The sequence below is a fragment of the Penicillium subrubescens genome, assembly GCF_028828155.1.
Source record: "Penicillium subrubescens strain IBT 31985 chromosome Unknown utg000004l_segment0_segment0, whole genome shotgun sequence".
Lineage (NCBI taxonomy): Eukaryota > Fungi > Ascomycota > Eurotiomycetes > Eurotiales > Aspergillaceae > Penicillium > Penicillium subrubescens.
Genome location: NW_026643154.1, coordinates 3,435,460 through 3,458,598, shown reverse-complemented (window position 1 = coordinate 3,458,598; position 23,139 = coordinate 3,435,460). Strand labels below are relative to the sequence as shown.

The 23,139-nt window shown below is 49.2% G+C and overlaps 9 protein-coding genes across 9 annotated transcripts; 5 read left to right on the top strand and 4 right to left on the bottom strand.

Annotated features, from left to right (window-relative positions):
- Window positions 1-29: 29 nt before the first annotated feature.
- On the top strand, window positions 30-1,417 carry N7473_006281 (exosome non-catalytic core subunit RRP45; the record flags this gene model as incomplete). The annotated part of the gene is made up of 3 exons (XM_057152221.1): window positions 30-376; window positions 441-560; window positions 628-1,417. Coding segments are annotated over 3 exons (1,068 nt in total), but the record flags the coding sequence as incomplete, so codon positions are not given.
- Window positions 1,418-1,867: 450 nt separating this feature from the next.
- Window positions 1,868-6,464, top strand: N7473_006280 (aminophospholipid-translocating P4-type ATPase DRS2). Its single transcript, XM_057152220.1, has 2 exons — window positions 1,868-5,297; window positions 5,353-6,464. The coding sequence occupies exons 1-2, from the start codon at window positions 2,064-2,066 to the stop codon at window positions 6,202-6,204; spliced, it is 4,086 nt and encodes a 1,361-aa protein (XP_057010025.1). The 5' UTR covers window positions 1,868-2,063; the 3' UTR covers window positions 6,205-6,464.
- Window positions 6,465-6,572: 108 nt separating this feature from the next.
- On the bottom strand, window positions 6,573-8,588 carry N7473_006279 (uncharacterized protein; the record flags this gene model as incomplete). Its single annotated transcript, XM_057152219.1, has 1 exon — window positions 6,573-8,588. One exon carries the CDS (start codon window positions 8,586-8,588, stop codon window positions 6,573-6,575), a length of 2,016 nt encoding a protein of 671 aa, XP_057010024.1.
- A 251-nt stretch (window positions 8,589-8,839) lies between these two features.
- On the bottom strand, window positions 8,840-10,919 carry N7473_006278 (HoxN/HupN/NixA family nickel/cobalt transporter). Its single transcript, XM_057152218.1, has 6 exons — window positions 10,532-10,919; window positions 10,420-10,481; window positions 10,323-10,395; window positions 10,183-10,268; window positions 9,852-10,130; window positions 8,840-9,800 (listed from the first exon to the last, which is right to left on the bottom strand). Exons 1-6 carry the CDS (start codon window positions 10,715-10,717, stop codon window positions 9,041-9,043), a joined length of 1,446 nt encoding a protein of 481 aa, XP_057010023.1. The 5' UTR covers window positions 10,718-10,919; the 3' UTR covers window positions 8,840-9,040.
- Window positions 10,920-11,792: 873 nt separating this feature from the next.
- N7473_006277 (uncharacterized protein) lies at window positions 11,793-13,127 on the bottom strand (the record flags this gene model as incomplete). Its single annotated transcript, XM_057152217.1, has 4 exons — window positions 11,793-12,554; window positions 12,614-12,774; window positions 12,837-12,938; window positions 13,040-13,127. 4 exons carry the CDS (start codon window positions 13,125-13,127, stop codon window positions 11,793-11,795), a joined length of 1,113 nt encoding a protein of 370 aa, XP_057010022.1.
- Window positions 13,128-13,981: 854 nt separating this feature from the next.
- Window positions 13,982-16,086, top strand: N7473_006276 (uncharacterized protein; the record flags this gene model as incomplete). The annotated part of the gene is made up of 9 exons (XM_057152216.1): window positions 13,982-14,278; window positions 14,335-14,436; window positions 14,500-14,664; window positions 14,740-14,827; window positions 14,886-14,979; window positions 15,032-15,099; window positions 15,172-15,400; window positions 15,474-15,713; window positions 15,771-16,086. The coding sequence occupies 9 exons, from the start codon at window positions 13,982-13,984 to the stop codon at window positions 16,084-16,086; spliced, it is 1,599 nt and encodes a 532-aa protein (XP_057010021.1).
- A 469-nt stretch (window positions 16,087-16,555) lies between these two features.
- N7473_006275 (TPR domain protein) lies at window positions 16,556-18,307 on the top strand (the record flags this gene model as incomplete). Its single annotated transcript, XM_057152215.1, has 1 exon — window positions 16,556-18,307. The coding sequence occupies one exon, from the start codon at window positions 16,556-16,558 to the stop codon at window positions 18,305-18,307; it is 1,752 nt and encodes a 583-aa protein (XP_057010020.1).
- Window positions 18,308-18,492: 185 nt separating this feature from the next.
- Window positions 18,493-19,663, bottom strand: N7473_006274 (Zn(II)2Cys6 transcription factor domain-containing protein; the record flags this gene model as incomplete). The annotated part of the gene is made up of 2 exons (XM_057152214.1): window positions 18,493-19,559; window positions 19,621-19,663. 2 exons carry the CDS (start codon window positions 19,661-19,663, stop codon window positions 18,493-18,495), a joined length of 1,110 nt encoding a protein of 369 aa, XP_057010019.1.
- Window positions 19,664-20,320: 657 nt separating this feature from the next.
- On the top strand, window positions 20,321-21,907 carry N7473_006273 (uncharacterized protein; the record flags this gene model as incomplete). Its single annotated transcript, XM_057152213.1, has 1 exon — window positions 20,321-21,907. The coding sequence occupies one exon, from the start codon at window positions 20,321-20,323 to the stop codon at window positions 21,905-21,907; it is 1,587 nt and encodes a 528-aa protein (XP_057010018.1).
- Window positions 21,908-23,139: the final 1,232 nt, after the last annotated feature.

Sequence of the window (23,139 nt, the reverse complement as noted above, 5' to 3'; positions counted from 1 at the left end):
GTGGAAAGGTGAATGAGTTGTTGAACAGAGGCTTCAGATGCGCGCTGCCAGATGCTCTTCTTGCCTCTCCCACCGCCCGCTTTTCTCCCCTCCTCATTGGCTCACCATCCACATCAAGCAGCAGCAATGCGGCCAGCAACGGCAAAATGGGTCCCAAAAAAGACCTTGAGACTCCCCGCAGCAACCATTCACCAAAAGGTTTCATTCAAAGAATGTCAAAGGAAGCCTCTCTGTCGGTCGCAGAGCGCGAGTTTATTCTCGAAGCTCTGCGCCAAGATTCACGGCTGGATGGCCGAAGAGCAGACCAGTTCCGTCCCTTGCAGATTTCATTCGGCGAAGAATATGGACATGTGAAGCTTGAGCTGGGCAAGACGAGGTATGCATGTCGCTGTTCTTGGATAATTCTGCAATGGCCTTTATATGCTGATCGCGACCTATAGAATTATCGTCCGCATCTCTTCCGAGGTCACCAAGCCTCGCGATGATCGCCCGTTCGACGGCCTGTTCAACATTAACCTAGAATTGTCAGCTATGGGCTCACCTGCCTGGGAAAATGGCCGGTATGCACTCGGACAATCAGCGCGCATTCTTGCCGACTTCCACTAACCCGTATATCTCCCCTTCTAGAACGAATGAGCTTGAAGCCTACGTGACCCACGTCCTCGACAGTGTCATCCGCCGTTCAAACGCCCTGGACACTGAATCGCTCTGCATTCTCAAGGGTGTGAGCTGCTGGAGTATCCGCGCCGATGTACACATCATTGACTACGACGGCAATATTACTGATGCGGCCTGCATTGCCATCATGACTGGACTCCAACATTTCCGCCGGCCGGATGCCGTGGTGCGCGATGGCCAGGTTGTGGTCTACGGAGTGGAGGAGCGAGTACCCGTTGCACTTAACATCACACACAAGCCTCTGTCCATCACTTTCAACACTTTCAACGAGGGTCACAACGTTATCCTTGACTCCACACGGAAAGAGGAGCAAGCGTCTGAAGGAGAGCTCGTGATTGGAATCAACAATGGAGGCGATGTGTGCTTCATGTCCAAGTTCTCAGGTGCCCCTATCGATGCAATGGAGGTGGTGACTCAGTCTAAGGTTGCCCTAGACAAGGTCAAGGAGATCAATGCGCAGATTGAGAAGGTGATGGAAGCTGATCTGGCTAAGCGAGCCAAGAAGGGCATGGCCGAAGAATCCCGGGCTGCGAATGACCGGGAAATATAAAAGTGAACGACTATTTTTGTATGATTAGAGCCTTCATGACCTGGGAATTGGAGTTCTGCATTGCCTTGTGTTTCTTCTTCGCGGAATTTTCTTGACAAGGTGGTCCATATTATGTGATGTTCTAAAAGAAATATTCCACAGATACGGTGTATCAAGGCGATGATCCTTTGAATAGAACCTAGAATTGACCTTGTGAACACTTGGATATCCTATAGCTCTGGAAATATGTGTCGTAAAGTTGTGTTCACTAATTTTAATGTGAGTTGCTCTGCTGCATATCTTTTAGTGCTGCCTAGCTGAGGATATAATGAATTGGCGCCTGCGGATACTATATCCCCACGCATAACACCTCTTGCGTCTATTCTTAGAGCGCATCGTTTCATGTCAATCCGCATGTACAGGACCCCTCGTGAAGCATGCTCGACATTCAAGCACTATCCTAATTGCCCAATTTTGATTATTGTCGTGATTATATGTTCCTATCGGCGGCTTCATAAATTAAGGAATAACTGTTCTCCATCATCACCCTGTGCAGATCAGTGGCTGGCAGTAGTTTACCGCCCAAGCCGGAAAAGCGGGACGATCCAGTCAACACCCAAAGTTACTTACAGCGTTCAGTCTGCTAAGCCACCTCATCCTCGTCAAACTGTCCACTTCATTCCCCTTTCACTTTTACACCACTTCTTCCTTGAATTATTTACTCCCTTGCTTGATCGCTTCCCCCTGCAGATTCTGTGGCGTGCTTTTTCCTCCACCATTTCCGTGATTCGATCAATGCCTCAGGGGCATCGTCTCCACTGCTCTTAGTGAGGCTGTCAGCTTCCCCCGCGGTAGCATGGCCAGCGGTAGGCCTCCTGGGCCGGATCATCTCGCTAGCCACGATGATGACTTGCTGTTGAGATCGAGTCCGAGCCCAGGTCCGGTGTATAACACGGGTCAACCCCCGCCAGTCAGCGACGAACACCTCCCGCAATTTATCGACCAGCACAATGCGCAACCGCGCCCTTCCATATCTAACGACCAGTTCATCGGTGCCCAGGTACAACAGCATGGAACGTACGCTCATGGAGCTTCAGGGAATGCGCCTCCGAGTAGATTCCTCCAAGAATCGCATGGCGCCGGATATCGATCCGATTCCAACCCCGACCTTGCCTATGGACAGGATCCCCTTGACAGATACGACTCGAACCTTGACCGATACGATTCTCGATATGACCAACGAGGCTATCACGATGGCGGTAGCTATTATGACGATCCTTTTGAACCGCGGGTTCCGAGCGAGGGCCATGTGCGGAAAGCCGCTGAGCGCAACAGTATTCTGGGGTTAGGGGGCGGACTGATGGGAAAGGCAAAATACATGTTTGGGATGGGACCGCAGTACTCGGAAATGGATCTGCCTTTGACAGAAGCCGGTGTGAGAAGAGCGACCGTTGATAGCACTGGTGAACCCGCGGCAGCCCCGAAAGAGCGAAAGAAGTTCCGCGCATCCGATATTACCTCCATCTTTGGACGCCGCAAGGTCGACCCGGCAAGTCTGGGTCCTCGCATGATCCAGGTCAACAATGGCCCTGCGAATGCTGCGCACAAGTTCGTTAGTAATCACGTCTCGACTGCCAAGTACAACGTCGTCACCTTTGTCCCGAAATTCCTCTTCGAACAGTTCTCCAAATACGCCAACCTGTTCTTCTTGTTCACCGCCGTGCTCCAACAAATTCCCAACGTCTCTCCGACCAACAAATTTACCACCATCGTTCCCCTGGCTATTGTGTTGCTGGTGTCCGCCATCAAGGAATTGGTCGAGGACTATAAGCGTCGGATGTCAGATAGAGGGTTGAACTACTCGAAAACGCAGGTCCTGAAGGGTTCTTCGTTCCATGAAACAAAATGGGTGGATGTTGCGGTAGGAGATGTGGTTCGAGTCGAGTCCGAGGAACCATTCCCGGCAGACTTGGTACTTTTGGCGTCGTCCGAGCCCGAGGGTCTTTGCTACATCGAAACGGCCAATCTGGATGGAGAGACCAACTTGAAGATCAAGCAGGCCATTCCAGAGACTGCGCATCTTGTCAGCCCTAGTGACCTAAGTCGCTTGAGTGGACGCGTTCGATCGGAACAACCCAACAGCAGTCTTTACACGTACGAGGCGACATTGACAATGAATGCTGGAGGCGGCGAGAAGGAGTTGTCCTTGGCACCGGATCAGTTGCTCCTTCGAGGTGCAACTTTGCGAAACACTCCTTGGATTCACGGTATCGTTGTTTTTACAGGACACGAGACCAAGCTGATGCGGAACGCAACGGCAACTCCCATCAAGCGGACTGCCGTGGAGCGGATGGTCAATGTCCAGATTCTCATGCTTGTCGGCATTTTGGTTTCGCTCAGCGTTGTCAGTTCCGTCGGTGATCTTGTCGTTCGTCACACAGCTTCCAGCAAGCTTGCCTACCTCGATTACGGATCTGTCAACTCCGTGAAGCAGTTTTTCATGGACATCTTCACCTACTGGGTGCTTTACTCTAATCTGGTTCCGATTTCTCTCTTCGTCACTATTGAGATTGTGAAGTACTTCCAGGCATTCCTCATCAACTCCGATCTCGACATCTACTACGACAAGACTGACACGCCTGCCACCTGCCGCACTTCATCCCTGGTGGAGGAGCTCGGCCAGATTGAGTACATCTTCTCCGACAAGACTGGTACGTTAACTTGCAACATGATGGAGTTCAAGCAATGCACAATTGCTGGGATTCAGTATGGAGACGACGTGCCGGAAGATCGCAGGGCCACCCCAGAAGATGATGGCGAGTTCGGCATCCATGACTACAAGACTCTTCGTAAGAACTTGGAATCCCATCCCTCTCAGGGTGCTATTCAACAGTTCTTGACTCTTCTCGCAACTTGTCACACTGTCATCCCTGAATGGAAGGGTGACGAGATCAAATACCAGGCAGCTTCACCCGATGAGGGTGCCTTGGTGGACGGAGCTGCAATGCTGGGTTATCGTTTCACCAACCGGAAGCCCCGATCAGTTATCTTCACTGCCAACGGAGTGGATCAGGAGTATGAGTTGCTGGCTGTGTGCGAGTTCAACTCGACCCGAAAGCGCATGTCGACTATCTTCCGTTGCCCAGATGGCAAGGTCCGAATTTACTGCAAGGGTGCCGATACTGTCATCCTGGAGCGCCTGCACCCGGATAACCCGACTGTTGAAGTCACTCTTCAGCACCTTGAAGAATATGCCTCGGACGGTCTGCGAACTCTGTGTCTCGCTATGCGTGAAGTCCCGGAGGATGAATTCCAGCAATGGTACCAGATTTTCAACACGGCCAACACCACTGTCGGTGGCAACCGCGCCGACGAGCTGGACAAGGCGGCCGAGTTGATCGAAAAGGATTTCTACCTGCTGGGTGCTACTGCCATCGAGGATCGACTGCAAGATGGCGTTCCAGATACCATCCACACCCTTCAAACAGCTGGAATCAAGATCTGGGTCTTGACTGGTGACCGACAGGAGACTGCCATCAACATTGGCATGTCGTGCAAGCTTATTTCGGAGGACATGACTCTTCTCATCATCAATGAGGAAAACTCGGAAGCGACTCGCGCTAATCTTCAATCAAAGATGGACGCCGTCAAAACCCAAGCCGCCTCCGGTGATGTCGAGCCCTTGGCGCTGGTCATTGATGGAAAGTCCTTGACCTTTGCTTTGGAAAAGGACATGGAGAAGCTGTTTCTGGACCTTGCTGTCATGTGCAAGGCTGTGGTTTGTTGCCGTGTGTCTCCCCTCCAGAAAGCACTGGTTGTCAAGCTCGTCAAGCGCCATCTGAAATCCTTGCTTTTGGCCATCGGTGATGGTGCCAACGACGTGTCCATGATTCAGGCTGCGCATGTTGGTGTCGGTATCAGTGGTATGGAAGGTCTTCAGGCGGCTCGATCTGCTGATGTTGCGATTGCTCAATTCCGTTTCCTCCGAAAACTGCTTCTGGTTCATGGTGCCTGGAGTTATTCCCGCATCAGCCGAGTCATTCTCTACTCATTCTACAAGAACATCACGCTGTATATGACGCAATTCTGGGTAAGTGATGCAATGTTCTGCATTTTTCAGTCTTCGAGTCTAACATTTGCTATAGTATTCCTTCCAAAATGCCTTCTCCGGAGAAGTTATCTACGAATCATGGACATTGTCCTTCTACAACGTGCTTTTCACTGTCCTCCCGCCCTTCGCCATGGGAATCTTCGACCAATACGTTTCCGCCCGGTTGCTCGACCGTTATCCCCAACTATACCAGCTGGGCCAGAAGGGCGTGTTCTTCAAGAAACATAGCTTCTGGGCCTGGGTTCTCAATGGGTTTTTCCACTCCCTGCTCCTCTACCTCGTCTCTGAATTGATCTTTTACTGGGATTTGCCTTTGGGCAATGGTCAAGTTGCCGGCCATTGGGTTTGGGGAGAGGCGCTGTATACTGCCGTGCTCGCCACTGTTCTCGGCAAGGCTGCTCTGATCTCCAACATTTGGACCAAATACCACTTCATTGCGATCCCGGGATCCATGGTGCTCTGGTTGGCCTTCCTCCCAGCCTACGGTTATGCCGCTCCTGCCATCGGATTTTCAAATGAATACTACGGCACCATCCCCGTCCTGTTCAAATCTCCCATCTTCTACCTGATGGCTATCGTCTTGCCCTGCATCTGCCTGATGCGTGATTTCGCCTGGAAATATGCTAAGCGCATGTACTACCCCCAGCACTACCACCACGTCCAGGAGATCCAGAAATACAACGTCCAGGACTACCGTCCCCGTATGGAGCAATTCCAAAAAGCCATCCGCAAGGTCCGCCAAGTGCAGCGTATGCGCAAGCAACGCGGCTACGCCTTCTCTCAAGCCGACGATGGCGGTCAAATGCGTGTCTTGAATGCCTACGATACCACCCAGGGTCGTGGACGCTACGGAGAAATGGCGAGTTCCAGGAATCCGGGATTATGATCTATGTTATGTTGCTCTTCTTTCAGCTGCATTTCTTGCGCCCTGCGTGCCTGCCCTTTTCTCGCATGAATACCAAGAAATTGGTGATGATGTAACTTTGTGTACTCTTTACTTCTTTTTTTCCCCTTCTACCTCTTTCAGCTTGGATGTCTAGCCGTGCTATGTCATCTGGTTGGGGAGGGATGTGACATACTACCTTGTTGATGTGATGTGTTTTTAGCTTGATTTTTGAATTGGAGATGACTTGGGCAAATATCTGGGTTTATGATTCCTAATCGTCTCGCCTTGTAAATGTCCTCAACTATATTGATTTCGTAGAACGTCCTCCCTACAGTCTAGAAGAGAGCAGGCTGCAATCCCGTGTACCTTCAACGAGTGCATCTTTCTTGTGGAGGTCTCCATCCAATCCCCAACCGCTCCATCAACAGCCTTTCCCTCTCTTCCCACGTCTCTCCACCGTGTTCCAAATCCAGCACTTGACCTCCAGTGGTCCGTTCGCGCACACCACTAGAGTCGAATTTCCATGAATGAGCCTTCTTCACATACCGTCTCAAGTCCCGCTGGAAGGTGGTGTCACCTGACCATCCCAGCACAGCACACCCAACCGTATGCCACGGCGAGATAATAATATCGACCCGTCGGTGTGGGTTAGTATTTTTCTTGCGACTACTAGAGTCCTGTGGGTTTGTGGATTTGACGGCATCAAAGTCTGGGTCCTGCCAGACGACCAAGGCTTTGTCAAGCGTGTCGAAGTGTTTGCCTGTTTCATCACCGCGGAAGGGGAGGGTTTGTTGTTCGCGATGGGAAGATGTCAGATGAAGTGAGAGGGTATGTGTAACGTAAAGCTCCTCTTCGAGGCTAGCAACGAGGTCCACAATGAGACTATAAGTGACATCCTCGTCGTGGTGCGTTAAAATCACATCGACGTCGCCGCTGAGCTGCTTGCCTCGGCGGTAGCCACCGACGATGATACACTGAACCTTGCCATCCGCTTCAGGTCGGATTTTATTCGCGTGTCGGCGTATGACTTCCGCAATGATCTCCGACTCGTGACGCGAAACCCCTTCCTGGAACTCATCGAAGAACTTGACGCCAATCTGCTGTACACGCGATAAGGAATTCCACCCATGTTCAACGATATCATCAAGATCCCGCCAACCACGGCGATAGTAGAAATCCCTGGCGGTTTTCGCTCCGACTCCCCAAATCCGATTGAACGTGTCCAGAACACGGAGGACGGGATCGGTTTCCAAGGCGTTAGCCGCAGCAATATTTCCGTCATCGTCGGTATGGTTACAGCCGCCATGTTGCTGGAATTCGGCGAAGAGACTTGCGATTTTTGCTTCGCAGCCTGGTAAAGACTGGATCTCGCTTGGTCGTTGAATGGCATATGGATAGGCTGCGATTGCCGCTATCGAGGTACTGTACGCTCGTACTCCGATTTCGTCGAGTGTGAGTTCCCGGATTCGACGGATCTTCAGCAGTTGAGAGATGAAATCTTCGTTTGGTGGGTGTAGTGGTGCTGAGCGCATGCATGCGTATAGGACGTGATCGCGGACCCAGTCAGGTTGAGGTGGTAGAGGAAGAACCTCATCGTGCTCTGAGGTTGTCTGCCGGTATAGAGTCGGTGGCTGGCGCTGACTGCCGATGCCGTCGGGGGGCTCTCTTGATCGGCGAGCGTAAAAATGGTTGGATGGATCTGGTATCGTTTGCGAAGCCGCATCTTCTTTGGCGCGCTGCAGAATCGCACTGGTTACTCTGTGCGAAGGCGACTTTGCAGGGGTAGCTGATGGAGGACGAGCGGTCTTTTGCCCTCTATAAACCACGAATGAATCCCAAGGTAGTGCTTCTCCTGCAGCAATTGAATGTTCTAGCCATTCCAATTTGAGAAGAACCACTGTATTCTCGGGTTGTTTCGTTGATTGCACAATATGTTTTGCAGGGTCATGTCGACTCCTCACTCCATCTTCTTCGGATTCTGATTCAGTGCTAAGATCGACAAGCTCAATGCTTGAATTGGCAGCTGATTCGGCAGTATCTGTTTTCCTCCGTTTTGCAGGAGGCTGCTGATCCGGCCGCGACGTTGTTGAAGATGGTGCAGATCCCAGAATGGGTATGTCCTCCGTCCAAACTCCCCGAGAACGCAGCTCTAGCGCGGCTCGTTTCTTCTGGCCAATTTTTCCCAGAATGATACTGGCTTCCGTAATATCATAAGTGAGTATACCGCCATATCGAACCAATTTGTTCTCAGTTTCATGTAACTTTTCCATGGGTAAATGGGTGGGAAGGATGAAAATTGCAGGCTGTCCTGAAAATATCTTCTCTTTGGCGGTTTCTTCAGCTGGTTCATTCGGAGATGAACTGCCGAAGAAGGGGTTCGACATTCTGGGAATAGATATGATATATGTTCAATGATATGCAATATAGGATGGGGCCTCATATGTATAGGGGCATGATGATGGTCTGAGCAACCCCGCCGTGTCACCTATTGTTTATGGCGCTCGCGTATAGCGGTGGGAGCTCGCGCATGTTGTGGGGAATCACGATAAAGGGTATGGTGCAGATGATGTTGACCAAAACCGGTCATGAGAAAAATTAAGTTAAAGCTATCGTAAGTAATGAGAGTTAAGAGTGGCTGGCACATATGTGCATCCTTGATCATTTAAGAGAACTGAGAAGAATACGAGCATCTCTTGCCTGACGTCACATGCTTTCTGCCTGAGGCCACAGTGGAATTATACCCCGAATAGCTTCTGAACTTCTTACCATTTAGCAACGCAATATACCTGTCTGTCTATAAAAGCAATGCTGGCCTAGTCTTGCGAGAGAAAATGGTCTAGACAAGCTCCTCCTCAATACGGCGCTCATTGGTTTCCTTCACAGCAACCCTTGATGAAGATCCTTTCCCCATCACCTCAGTCCGTGCCTCCTCAGCGTTGCCACTTGTCTCGTGAACAATAACATCGCTATCTCCATCAAATCCAGGTGCACCATCCTGGTTTCCCTCATTATGAGTGATAAGTGGCTTTCCGTGGCGACAGGCCATCCAGCGCCGCCAGGGCTTGTACAAGAACACGCTCAATCCACCGAAGATGATAAAGCAGCCACAGATCGATCCACCGATGACATCGTAGTAGTCTCCCGCTGTCTGCACACCATCCCAGAACTTACCCTTAGCATCAGTGACATTGAGGATCATGGTCAGTAGCTGGATCACACCGATCACGATAGCCACGATGACCGTCAAGGTGGTGAGCACGATGGAATAGTAAAGGAAGGCGATGGGGTCGCGATGATTATCATGGGACTGAGGGAGCTCATCGCCATCGTTGTCGGCTGAATCCTCCGAAGTTGAGCTGGTTCGCTTGGCGGGTAGGAAGTTTGCGGCAGGTTGGATATAGAGAGAGAACATAAGAGCGCCGTCGATGGTATCGAGGAGACACATTCCAGCTGTGAAAAGCGCGGGCAGGATCAGAATGACCCAGAATGATGTGCCTTTGGCAGCCTCCACCGAGGAAATACCAAGCAACGCAATCTCTGATGAGGTATCGAAGCCCAGTCCGAATAAAATGCCAAGGGGATACATCTTCCATGGCCTGCAATAATGTTAATATACTGCTGTCGTTCCCATCTCAAAATTGACATACCGATCGATCAACTTGAACATCTTCTTCAAAACAGAGAACAAAATGCCTCCGCCTTCAATCTTCCAAGCTTCATCTTCCTGGCCCTCGGGCAGGTTATAGACTTTCTGCATTTGCTTGATCAACTTGTACAGGATATAGGCATTCATGATACCGAGCAATATCAAGAAGGCAGCACTGACAGAGCTGCCAATGATTCCACCAATTGTGCTGAAACTGTCAAATTTCGATGAAACAGCAGCGGCAGTGGCAGCGACAACGATGGAGGTGATGATGACAATCCTACTTAAGTTAGATAACAGGATCGGTTATGAAGATAGATGGGAGGGCTTACGTCGAGTGACCAAGTGAGAAGAATGTGCCCACTGTAACAGGCTTCTGTCCAGTTGCAAGCAGTCTTCGGGTCATCAAATCGATGGCCTATAAAAGTACATTAGGCACCGGTATATGAATACTTAGTGCATAGAGACGTACCGAAATATGGTCTGCATCAAAGGCATGTCTGAGACCAAGAGTGTAGGCAAGTACAGCCGTAGAGACCAGCTTGCTGGAATCATGTCAGCCTCCAAACATACGCATATCGGTTGGACCCGTTCGAGGATGGTAAAGAAATGAAACGCACGGATGATAGCGCTGGATTAAGTTAGCAAGTCACATAAACCTTGGAGATTTGAACTTCTTACCAATACGATAGCTGCAGCAATCCAAACAATGATATTGATGAATGCAATGAGCAGTATAATAGCGATAGCACGGAGGGGGATCTTCCTAATTCCTGGCAAACGCCTATGCTGGCGCTCAGCCTTGTGGATGAGTGGCTTCAAGCTCCATTTGCGGTCGCTATCGATGCTCTCTATGTCTGTGCGCATGTCGAAAGAATGGGTCAACCTTGTTTGACCGACCAGCTGTGAATCAAATTCGTCCGTTTGTTTCGCCTTGTGGGTCCACTCGAGAAATGAGTTACCCTACTGGCCGATTTCAGATGAAGCACTGGTCCTGAGCAGACAAAGAGGTTCTCACAGGCTGTAGGACGATCCAACTATTATATTCGTCGACCTTGATGCCCAGCCCGCTCGTGAAGAGAAGGGAAAAAAATCTGCTAGTCTTATCGGCCGTCTTTTTGTCGCGTCGCCAAGGTCCCCCACCAGCTCCTCCTTTGCTTGGGTACTCTTGGCGGGATAATCGGAAGAGTCTTACAATCGTCTTGTTGTTGCAGAACCGGGTCTGTGCATGAAGAGGCCGAGAAACTCGCACCACTGGATTCCTACTTATTCATGCCCATTAAGGACCACTGCGATATGAGTTTTTTGGGCTCGACGAGCTGCAGAAGTCGAAGCTGTACAGTACTTCTCAGCTTTCATCTACTAGCGGAATGCGCACGTGACATGGTGGGGCAGCGGAGAATGCCGAATGTGACAGGATCTTGATAGGGAAAACTGAATTACTCACAGTCCTCATTCCGATGTGATAATTTCCCGTACATATGCCCACTTCGACTCGGTTGAGGCCCACCATCGGTGGTGCCAGAAACATCTGTTTCGATGGGATGGCCGAGCGTCGGGTTCTTGCGAACGCTCGGCGGACTCGGCCGTCAATGTAAGGCAGAAAACAAAATAAGAGAGCTTGCCAAGGACGACGAGAGTTAGTCAACAGCAACAACCTTATCACAGGTATCTACCCATCCCTGTACCATGCAGTTACCCTCAAGACAATAGTGTCTTGTCCTGAAACTTACCAGGGAATGATGGACTTCAGCCAGCTCGAGGTTGAGTATAGACAAAATCAATTGGGAGAGACACTTTCTAAATCACCTTGGAAGTCAGTTTCTTCATAATTGAGATAGGTAGGTGGTATCTGATGCGTTGCCCGTGGAATAGTCGCCTTCTCAATTCTTTACATTTTCAGAAATTGAATAAGATACATGGTCCATCGTCGGTCGAGTCTTCAATCATAATATTTAGCGACCACACCACCAATAATAGGCTGATCCCCAACTTCACTTCGTGCAACACCCTTGTCAACACCCTTGGCTACTCTGGCCTTAACCCACTCGCCAGCAGTGATACCAACCGCACTGTTATCAGTTGTTTGATCATATCCCAAGCGATGGAGGACTTCGCTAACAATGGGTCGCAGCTCAAGGTCATCCTCGGGCCGGACAAAATACAAAACACCAAGACGGTCTACATTCCTCTGATCAGGAGGTGGTGCGACGACGCGGTGTATGCTGCTCTTGAGGAAGCCGTTGGTGAGGAATTGAAGCGAGTCTGCGAGGTTGACCGTAATACTTCCCGGGTATGGCTTCACCCACTTCCACTCGCCCTCTGGAGTACGGACCTGAAGCGCGGCGACTGGTTGACGGAATAGTAGGGTCAAGCTACCAAAGTCGGTGTGTCCCTTCGACCAAACGCCGGCAGCTTTCTCATTCTCCTCATCGGTGCGACGGTGGTACTTCATGTACCGCAGGTGGCAGTCGCTTTTCTTATCGTAACGGTGCACTTTCAGGAAATAATCCTCAGGTAGTTCGAGGATAATGGCGAAGAGTATCAGGAGCTTGCGCACAATCTCTTCATGAATGTGGCGCGCAAATCCTTCAATAATCGGGCGGTTGTGATTCACAATATCGGGCTGGGTCTGCTCAAAGGCAGGGATAAATTTTGGAATGTTGTAGATTTCGGTCTTGTCAAAAACACCTGGACCGATTTCCTGAAGTGCGATGTTAGAAGCAATCAGGTCTCAGCGCCAATTGTCGAATGTGCACTCACTCGTAGACCCATGGGCTTGTAGCCATTGTAGCCACCCTTTTCTAACTCGGCACGATACTTGAGTTTCTCCTCTAGTGGCAGTTTGAAGATTTCCTTTCCAATCGAGAATTGGCGATCAACATCTTCCTGTGAGAGGCCAAAATTGATGATGTAGAAGAAACCTAGTTGCAGATAAGTACAAAAAGCATTTAGGACACACAGCATGGAAGTACGGAATGCTGACCGATATCTTGGATGGCTTGGAAAAGTTGCTTGGCTAGCTTTTCCTTGCCGCCAGGCTGATCAAATTGAGATAGATCCAATGTTGCGAGGTCCGCCCAATCCACTGTATGCAGATTAAATGTTAGATTAAATGCTCATAAGCCGGATTTCGACTTGAAATTTACTGCCATATTGAAGATTCAAGGGAAAGGCTAGCAAACATACAATCATAAGTCGTCTCGGGGACCTGGTAATATGTCGGGATGTCATTCCCGGTAAGAACTTGGGCTGGAGGTTGAGCCAGAGCTGCCATGGTCGAGTCTTAGATCCTTTATGATAATCTATATGGTCACGATAAATTTGAAAATAGAGGGCCTGATTGTGGAGATAGCTGAGTGCATCGATCACAGTATATATGAGAGACTGGGGCATATTTGAACGTCAATGTCATTGAGACTTGTATTACTTCCTACATTGTTCCAATCGGGCAGTTTTGGAGCCATTCAAGAAACTGCCCGTAATGTCCATAAATGAGTGTCGGTTGGTCCCCGCTTCTACGCCACGTGGATCTCAAATTTCATCATGATATCCTCCGTTTGCGTGATCGATATAACCTGATAATGATCCCACCAAAATATTTCATCAATGCCGGTTTTGCGGAGATCTATATTATTGGAATAATGTTTGAAAAAGAACTCGTAGTACCGAGATCAGATATATCTGACGTTCGTTGCGATTTATGTAACGTCCAGTTCAAGTCAAAATAACGAGCGAGATTGTCCCGTGGTGAACATTTAATGAATAGACCATATCTCCACTTTAGATCTTGCACTATTCTATCCGCCACATCTAAATTACCTTTGTTTAGCGAGAGCTTCTGATGCATAATCCGTCAATATATAAATTTAGGGATGTCAATTGGCCTTTGCACTTGAAATGAAGTATGGCCTGGGCCCTGTTATTCGCAATTATTGTGGACTATGATTGAATTCAGTTATCTTGGGGCCTACTAGGTAAACTTGAGCGTCTGGAACGCCTTTCGGAGGGTTTCCGAGCATTCAAAACAAAGGAAAGACCTGTATATCAAGGAGTGCCTGCTTGTGATTGACCAAGCTTGTCAAATAGCGACCTCTTGACATACCTATTGGTGAGAGAACCACAGCGACTATGACGGACAAAGAAAACGGACAGGTTGCATCGAAGGACTTGGGGAGAGCAACAGCAACCGATTTTTCGACAACTGACAGCGATGCGAACCATGAACTTCATTTTGTCAGACGCGGTGAAGCCCTTGTGGAAGCCTCATCGAGCCAGGAAAGTATCGATGGCTATGATCCGGATCTTATGAGTGGCAGGACTCTCCTCACAGCAGAGGAGGAGAAGAAGCTACTACGCAAGATTGACTGGAGGTTGATGACGCTTTGCTCACTTATTTTCATGTTCAAGAACCTTGATAGCAACAATGTGCGTGTGGATAATTGGTTCTTAATGATGATACACTCTGACAGGAAATTCTACAGGCATCAAATGCTCGAATCATGAACAAGGGAACGAATCAAAATATTATGACACAACTCGGAATCACATCCAACGAGTACAATCTTGTGACAGTCCTTTACTATGTAAGGAATTTTCAATAATTTCACCTAAATTACATGACTGGTTACTGATCGTGAATCCGCCAGGTCCCATACATTGTGCTAGAAGCACCCTCAAATCTTTTGTTGAAGAGGTTCTCCCCTTCAAAATGGCAGTCAAGAATCATGATCACTTGGGGTGCTGTTCTTATGTGTAATGCGGCCGTAAAGAATAAAGGCGGTTTGTTTACAACACGATTCTTGCTAGGCGTTGTACGTTTCAACATCGAATGGGCTCTCATGGCCCCAAGGGTCATCCGGATTTGCAAACAGCTAACAGCGGTATAGGCAGAGGCTGGACAGTTCCCTGGTGTCATCCTTCAGATGACCTACTGGTACCGCCCGGACGAGATGTCTTTACGACTGCTATATTTCTGTAATGGGTCCATGTTCCAGTCCCAATGTGTGAATCGCTGCTGACCCATGCTATGTAGATATTTGTGGAAACGTCTCTGGTATATTTGGCGGCCTTCTTGCCTTTGCGTTTGACACTGTGTCCGGTGCTGGAGGTCTTTCTGGATGGCAATGGTAAACCATCCCCGAAGCTACATCTTTCCGATTCCGAACTAAATATTCCTAGGCTGTTTCTCACTGAAGGCATTGCGACCGTGATATTTGGTGTGGTCATCTGGTTCCTGCTCCCTGACTGTAAGGAATTACTTCCTTTAACGACAAAACCTGGTTTTGAGGCCGGTCGCTAACTTGACAAATGCGACGCAGTCCCCGAGACGGCAAAGTGGTTGACTGAGAGAGAGAAGAAATTCATTCAAGCTCGATTGCCATCAAACGCTCCTCGAGCCAGCGAGAAGAACTTCCAAATGCGTGAAGTCATTGCATCACTAAAAGACATCCGGCTGTGGCTATTTACGTTTATTTGGGCTACCTTTACTGTGGGCACCAACGGTGTCACTTTCTACCAGTCCACAGTCATTGCCAACCTCGGTTTTACGTGAGTTTGTTCTTCTCTGCCGGTCTTCGAGAGAGAAATCAGTCTTCAAATAGCGTGTCTGACAGCCATCTAGGAGCATCGCTGCTGCCCAACTTCTCAATATCCCCATCACAGTCTGCGGTCTCTTGTTCATTGCCGCTACTGGTATTACCGCGGATCGTAGCCGGATACCGCGACCGCTCTATCCGCTATTCTTCCTTATCGTAATCATCAGTTGTTATGGCGTATTTGTTGCCTATCCAAGCAATGGCGCAGTATATGCCGTGACTTTAATTGGAAATGCCTTAACGGCTGGATGGTATCCCGTCATGTGGTGAGTGACCCCTTCCCCAGTACTTTGTTCTATAGATAACTGACGACGTGAAAAAAGGCCATGGAGGGTACAAACAACATCTAGGGCTACAGGATCCGCCTTCTCTATTGGCTTTGTTAATAGCTATGGTCAAATTGGGGGTGCTATTGGCCCTCAACTGTTTAGAAGCCAGTATGCGCCGCACTACACGGTACCCTTTTCGGTGGCAATGGGCCTTGTCGGTCTCTGCGCAATCTTGACATTGGTGACTTGGTGGGTGACTTGGGATACAGAGCGTGACACAAGGCGACTGAAGCTGGCCAAGATCGCCGCGGAGAAGAGGGGTGAAACAATTTTGGAGGATGTCGTAGACAAGGACTTGAAAGGTCATTAATGAGTGGAGAGCTACAGCTACAGGCAAGCACGCACCACACACTATAGTTTGAAATTGGAAGAGCCCATGTACAGGCTTAGCTCATGTACAGGCTTGAGACTACACACCAAAACACTATTATGTGTAGATTCCTAAGTGAGCATTAAAGTTGGGAATATATTGCCTGTATAAAATATCTCTTTGTTAGTGCAATAGTATGATATTGATGACTACTCCCTTTCACTTGGTTAGTTACCCCAAGGGTTACCCTCGGCCATTGCTCATTCCTCAACTTAAAAAAAGGGCCGAACAGCGAATCAAAATCGTGGGATCCAACCCGCGCCAAAGAAAACCCTCCGAGTCCATAGAGACCCCTCATAATTTGTGGGGAAGTTCATGTGACACTTCAAGATCCAACATCATCTTGTCCAACTAGCTCTTGAAACACTTGCGTGACAGCAGGGTTGACACTCGTCTCATACATCACAGAATGACTTCTTGTGAGCACCCAGCTCGCGCCAGAGCTTCAAGCGACCCCTACTTTAATCTAGGGACATTCGGTCGCAAAGTCACTACCAATTCTCAAGAAGCCCAAATATGGTTTGATCGGGCTATGATATGGACGTACTGCTTCAATCATGATGAAGCAATAATTTGCTATCAGCAGGCGATCGCACATGATGAAACTTGCGCGATGGCTTACTGGGGGGTTTCATTCTGCTCTGGCTCGAATTACAACAAGACATGGGCACTATTCGACGAAAAGGACCGGGTCAATGCGATCAAAAGATGTTATATCTTTTCTCAAGAAGCTCTCAAGCGGGCCGCCAACGCATCGGAATGGGAGCAGGCCATCATTAAGGCTCATGCGAAACGGTATCCCAACGATGACCCAAGTAGGGATCTTGCCGTGTGCAGCAAGGCATACGCAGATTCGATGAGAGATGTCTACGTACGCCTCGGTCTTGAAGACTTCGACATTATCACCCTATTCGCGGACGCGTTGATGAATTGTGCTCCTCGCAAGCTGTACGACGCCTCAACAGGACTCCCGATCGCATCTTCACCAGTATTTGAAGTGAAGGACTTGCTTGACCGAGCTTTGAAGATGCCAAACGTCGAGAAGCATCCAGGTCCCGCACATATGTATATTCATTTGATGGAGATGTCGGCAACTCCCGAGGCTGCTCTTCCAGCGGCTGAGATGATTCGCGAAATATTTCCCGACACTGGCCATACCTTTCATATGCCCGCACATATCGATGTTCTCGTGGGCGATTACCGGCGCGCCGTGGAGTATAATCTGAAGGCGACTATTGCAGATGACAAATTTTTTCAACAAAATGGCGGCCTCACTTTCTACAGCTACTATCGTCTACACGACTACCACTCCCTTATCTACGCCGCGATGCTTGGTGGGATGTCAAAAGCGGCGTTGTCGGCCACCGATCGAATGGAAGCGACTATCACAGAAGAAATACTACGGGTGGAAACGCCCGCTCTTGCGAGCTGGATGGAATTCTTCAAGGCCGTCAGAGTTCATGTGCTCATTCGTTTCGGTATGTGGGAAGAACTCAAGAAGCTCGACCCACTGGAGGATAAAGAGCTCTATTGTGTCACCAACGTTATGAGGCACTATGGAAAAGCCATCGCATATGCGGCCACTTCTCAGCTCGAAGAGGCAGGCAAAGAGCATGAACTATTTACAGCGGCCGCCCGCCTTGTTCCACCTACACGCCTCGATTTTCCAAACAAAATAGTCGACATTCTCAGAGTGGCCTCGGCTATGCTGGAAGGTGAAATAGAATACAGACGGGGTAATTACGACGTCGCTTTTGGCAGATTGAAGGACGCAATAACTTTGGAGGACGAGTTGCCCTTTGCCGAGCCTTGGGGATGGATGCTTCCAGCAAGACATGCCTATGCGGCCTTGTCCCTGGAGCAGGGTAGGGTTGAGCAGGCCGCCCAGGCTTATGCGGAAGATTTGGGTCTCTCTCAGACACCCAAACGTGCCCACCACCATCCGAAAAATGTCTGGGCTCTCCATGGCTATCACGAATGCCTTGAAATCCTCGGTCGCCATGCAGAGGCAACAATTATCAAGCAACAGCTTTCGCTTGCTCTTGCGGAAGCAGATGTTCAAATAACATCCTCATGCTTTTGTAGGCTTGGGAAGAATGCTTCGTGCCAAAAGCCTAAAGCAAATGGCTGTCATGGCGTGAAATCAGGATGTCATAGCTAGAATCTTGAACGAATGAAATGATTTTGGAAATCTTTGGTACATTTTGTGGCCAAAAAGTAAAGGATCCTTGCTGATTGATCAGTGGGTATTAATAACCATTACCATCGAAAGTCATAGGAAGACTATGTTCTCATGCTCTGTAGGCGCAAAGGGGAAGAAAAAGAAATAGACAGTAGAATCGCAGATCACCGGGCTATTTCTGAAACTTGATTGATCATCTCTTTGACCTCATCAACGATTCGGAAGCAGGGCACCAACTTCCGCCCGATAGGATCGTGTGGACAGATATCGAGCGGGTCATGAGCATCGCCGCACTCCTTTCTACGACATCGTCCCTCCGTACTTGGGCAAGTTTCATGGCCAGCCATGTGTCGATTACGCTGCCGCTGCTCGAACCTTTTCCCAAGCACCACAAGGTTTTCAGTATCAGTCTGGAGACCGTGAATGACAATATCTCGGAATGTCCCCCCGCTGAGTTGTAGATTTAGTCCGGAGGGAATCCCCAGCCCAGAATCAAGGTAGACGTTCTCCATTCCGTTCTTGATATCAAGCTCAGCACAGTATTCGTGCAGCCAGCGAACGTACTTCTGGTAACCGGCTGTTACTTCAAACATAAGATGACCGACCAGTAGGACATTCTGAACTGTTAACCGAGGAGGTTTTGACGTGTCATAGCAGGTGGAACAAGTCAGTAGCCTCTCCGCAAGAGCCACCCCAGTACGTAGTGTTTGAAGGATATCATGGGACATGTCTGCACGGCTCAGTGTTCGAACGATTGTGGATACTTCCTCGTCGCATTTACAAGATTGAGGAAGCGACACAGGAGACACATATGCATCGACAGCTGTGAGAGGTATCCCAGAGCCATGTAATCCGCCTTGCCGCAATGTTTGCCACGACTCGATAGGCAAAGGTCCATTGCAATTGTCGAGCATTTCCCATCGAAGGGAATCCAGCCCACAGAGTTCAGGAAGCGTGCACGACAAAGAGTCGAATTCTGCGCCGTCCATAAGTGTGCTGATGGAGTCCGGTGAGACTAAATCCATTTGAGGCATGACAGAGGAGAAATTGGACGAGCTTGAGAACGATGTTCGCTCTTCTCTGTTCGGCAAGTCCCGGACTTGGGTCTCTTGTCGAAGGCGCTTCCTCGGTCTCCCAGGAGCGCCTTTGTCTTTGAATTTACACGGCAATGTCAAACTTCGGCAACGAGAGCAACCGGTTTTTTCACCTGAGCATCTCAGCTTCCGTGCCCCTGTATTTCTTTAGTGACTACCCTGACTCGTCTGGGTTGAGAGAAGAGCATCTCGACTTACGACATGCTTCACAGGACTTGCGTTCTTGTCGAGTGGTATCCATTCTATAACGGGAGTGTCATTTGGAGCGTCTCGCAAGCAAGGAGGGAGCTGATGACAGACTGTGGAGTTGGTCATCCCTCGGCGAGATGGCGTCAACTGGGCGAGCGGGGTCGTACAGCCGATGAGATCAGCCCTTTGGGCAAGAAGGCTCACAAAGGCTACATCTTGTCAAAGAAGCAATTGAGGAGATGAATCAGATCAACCTTTCTCCCAAAACAAAACATTGAGCCAAGTACGTCTTGTGCAAACTTTGTACATGTGGTTACAAGTCGCAATGATACAATAATCACGTGACTGAGTGGGTAATGATGTCACTCGTCGAGAAAGTGCTGAGGGATCTATAATTTCTGTTGTTGGAAGAATGAATGCTCAGATAGATTTGAAACGGTATATATTGATGTTTTTTTAATCAACTTTAGCAGGTAGTGCTTGGATATAACCCCAAGCAACAGTCGAGTTGCAACAGTCTGACTGCTTTGCGGGCCATATTCCCCACCTTAACCGAAATCGTCCGAGCAACTCTAAAACCATCCGAATGGTATCATTCATCGCAGTATTTCGTCGAATCCGACTCTGGACGATCGTCATATCTCCAATCAGGATCTGGAATTCAAAGACTTGAATTATCGCGTATTGTTCTCGAGATTTCGGCAGCAAAATGACCAAAACTATGTCTGCAATGGAGTTGCGCCGGTATTGGATCAACGGCGATGAAATTGCCCTCATCGATGTTCGTGAAGAAGGTCCATACGCAGAAGCCCATCCTTTGTTTGCTTTAAGCGTACCGGTATCTGAAATTGAGAAGAAATTACCTCCATTGGTTCCTCGATTGTCTGCCCCAATTGTTGTCTACGATAATGGGGAAGGTTATATCGATCGGGCGGCAACCCGAATCTTAGCACTGGGATATCGCGATGTTGCCATGTTAGAAGGCGGGCTTTCTTCATATTCCCTGGTTGGTGAGGTCTATCGAGATGTTAACGTGCCGTCGAAAGCATTCGGTGAGCTGGTTGAATCTATCAATCACACGCCATCGCTGTCAGCACGTGAAGTCAAGAATATATTGGAGAGCGACATCGATGTGGCCATATTGGATGCCCGATGTTTCGAGGAGTATAACACGATGAGTATTCCCCAAGGCCGCAGCTGCCCCGGAGGAGAGCTGCTATATCGCGTACTTGAGGCTGTACCCTCTCCAGAGACAACAATTGTTGTGAACTGTGCTGGTCGAACACGGAGTATCGTTGGAACACAGTCCTTGATCAACTCTCGAATTCCTAACAAAGTGGTCGCACTTCGAAACGGAACCATCGGCTGGACATTGGAGGGCCTTGAGCTTGACACCAAAAAGACTGAGCGGGCTCCACAGCCTTCGCTGGGGGCATCGCAAAAGGCACGAGAATATGCTGCATCCTGGGCCGAGTATGTTGGAGTGCCTATGATTGAAATCGACCAGCTTGGTCAATTCATCGAAGAGTCGAAGGATCGGGCTCTCTATCTGCTGGATGTGCGAGACCCGGAAGAGTATGCTCTTGATCACCCCGTCGGTTTCACAAATGCCCCCGGAGGCCAACTGGTACAAGCAACCGACGAATGGGTCGGTGTTCGAGGGGCTCGCATTGTCTTATACGACACCGATGGTGTGAGAGCCCGGATGACAGCCAGCTGGCTCGTACAGCTCGGATGGGAGGTCTATGTTCTTCGAGAATTATCCGTGGTACCTGAAAGTCTCCCCGTGCCCAAAAGCCTTTCGTGGCATTACCCGAAAACCGGTGCGATTGCGATCGACAAACTTCGGACGCTCACAGGGGCGACCATTGTCGATCTTGCCCGCAGTCCATCCTATCGCAAAGGCCATATTCCTGGTGCATGCTTTGCATCTGGACCCGAGCTCGCCCGGGACTTGAGGACAGTTAGTGGTGACGGCCCTATCGTGTTGACCTCGCCTGATGGTGAAATTGCTGCCATGAATCTTGAATATGTGCAAGGTTCAGTTTCCCGACAAATCCTTTACCTGGTGGGAGGGACAGCAGCCTGGGTGGCAGCCGGCGAACCCCTCGAGACTGAACCTCGGTGGCTTTCTCAGCCAATCGATGTTTACAAGAGGCCATACGAGGGCACGAGTAATGCTCGCAAAGACATGCAGGGCTATCTCGACTGGGAATATGGGCTTGTCGCGCAACTAGCAAATGATGGGGTTAGCCGTTTCCATGTTGTACGTGACCGGCGTGGGGAGTTTATCTAGCTGTAGTGGACAGGATATATCCGTACAGAGGCGGCACATACCGAGCGGCAACTCAGAAAACTTAGACGTTGATTCCGCCATCTGAGTGAAAACACAGTGAATGATAATTTATCTCGGTGATAAAGATATAAAGACGAGTACGAGATACAGCCCAAATGGAAGTCATGCGGTTATTTCTGGTCCGTGAGTACAATTGGGTCCTATCAAGCTTATTTTTCGCTGACCAGAAAGTAAAAAAAAATTAAAGTTCTTGACTTGAATTTCATTTCTTCAATAGCGTGACAAGCGACGGCGAGATCTCTATACATAGTAAATTAAGTCTTCAAGTCAGCTGAGGATTGTCATGTTGATGGTTCAGGGGCTGCCAAATTTCTCAATTTGCTTCAAAGCCCCAATAGTGGGAGGTAGAATGCGGGGCGATACGAACAAAGCAGTTGTCTCTCAGCCCATGCACATACTGTGGTAAACGCACCTTGGCAAACATTTTTGATGGCGTGATACGCCACTACGCAAAGGAAGCAATCAGGAGGGGAAAATCACTCTTGGTCAATCTCGAGATCTCCAAGGAAGCATAACAGAAAGGGGGAAGCAGAGGCCTCTTGTAGGCTGATAGATCTAGGCGCAGGGCCTGGACAAACAAGGACTCTACCGATCGGAGGGAATCTCCATCAATTTTGTAGTATGCCCCCGAAGCTCAAGCCCATCAAAGACCCCCGCAACCTCTCCGAATCCTTTGATGGCCTTACTTGCTATTGTGCTGTACTAAGATTTCTCAACCAAGGGTTCGGCGTTTTACTCTGCCCTGCGGCCCTAGTATACGATGGTCTCCACGTTGGCACGTACACCTTTAGTTTCCGGCAGATTACGATCATCCCGGCCCAAAAACTCAAGTGGAGTTTATCTGCCATCCTTTGTCGATCACCTGTCCTCGTTGGCAAGTGGATCGGCTAATACGGGTGCCCTGTTGCGCTAACTGCAACAAAGTTTTCGGGGAATGGGCTCTGGCCCACGGGAATTAGCGCTCGTGCGTTGTTAAGATATTCTCAAAAATATGATATCATATGCTACCACGCGATAAGTTATCAATTCCGTAACAAAATGTCCTTAAATTTCACCCTTTAGATGTTTCAAGAGAAAGGTTCTGGGGACTCAATTTGGAGGAAGTTGTGTGCTTAAGCTCTTCGAAGAATTCTTGTAGATCGCTGGAGTCTTGACATGACAAGGAATGAACG

Excerpts from the sequence above, each read along its gene's own strand:
- N7473_006280 (XM_057152220.1), top strand. The coding sequence starts at position 2,064 with ATGGCCAGCGGTAGGCCTCCTGGGCCGGATCATCTCGCTAGCCACGAT. Across the intron at positions 5,298-5,352 it reads TGTATATGACGCAATTCTGG|TATTCCTTCCAAAATGCCTT; the intron begins GTAAGTGATGCA and ends CATTTGCTATAG.
- N7473_006278 (XM_057152218.1), bottom strand. The coding sequence starts at position 10,717 with ATGCGCACAGACATAGAGAGCATCGATAGCGACCGCAAATGGAGCTTG. Across the intron at positions 10,482-10,531 it reads TTGCTGCAGCTATCGTATTG|CGCTATCATCCGTGCGTTTC; the intron begins GTAAGAAGTTCA and ends AACTTAATCCAG. Across the intron at positions 9,801-9,851 it reads ATGTTCAAGTTGATCGATCG|GCCATGGAAGATGTATCCCC; the intron begins GTATGTCAATTT and ends ACATTATTGCAG.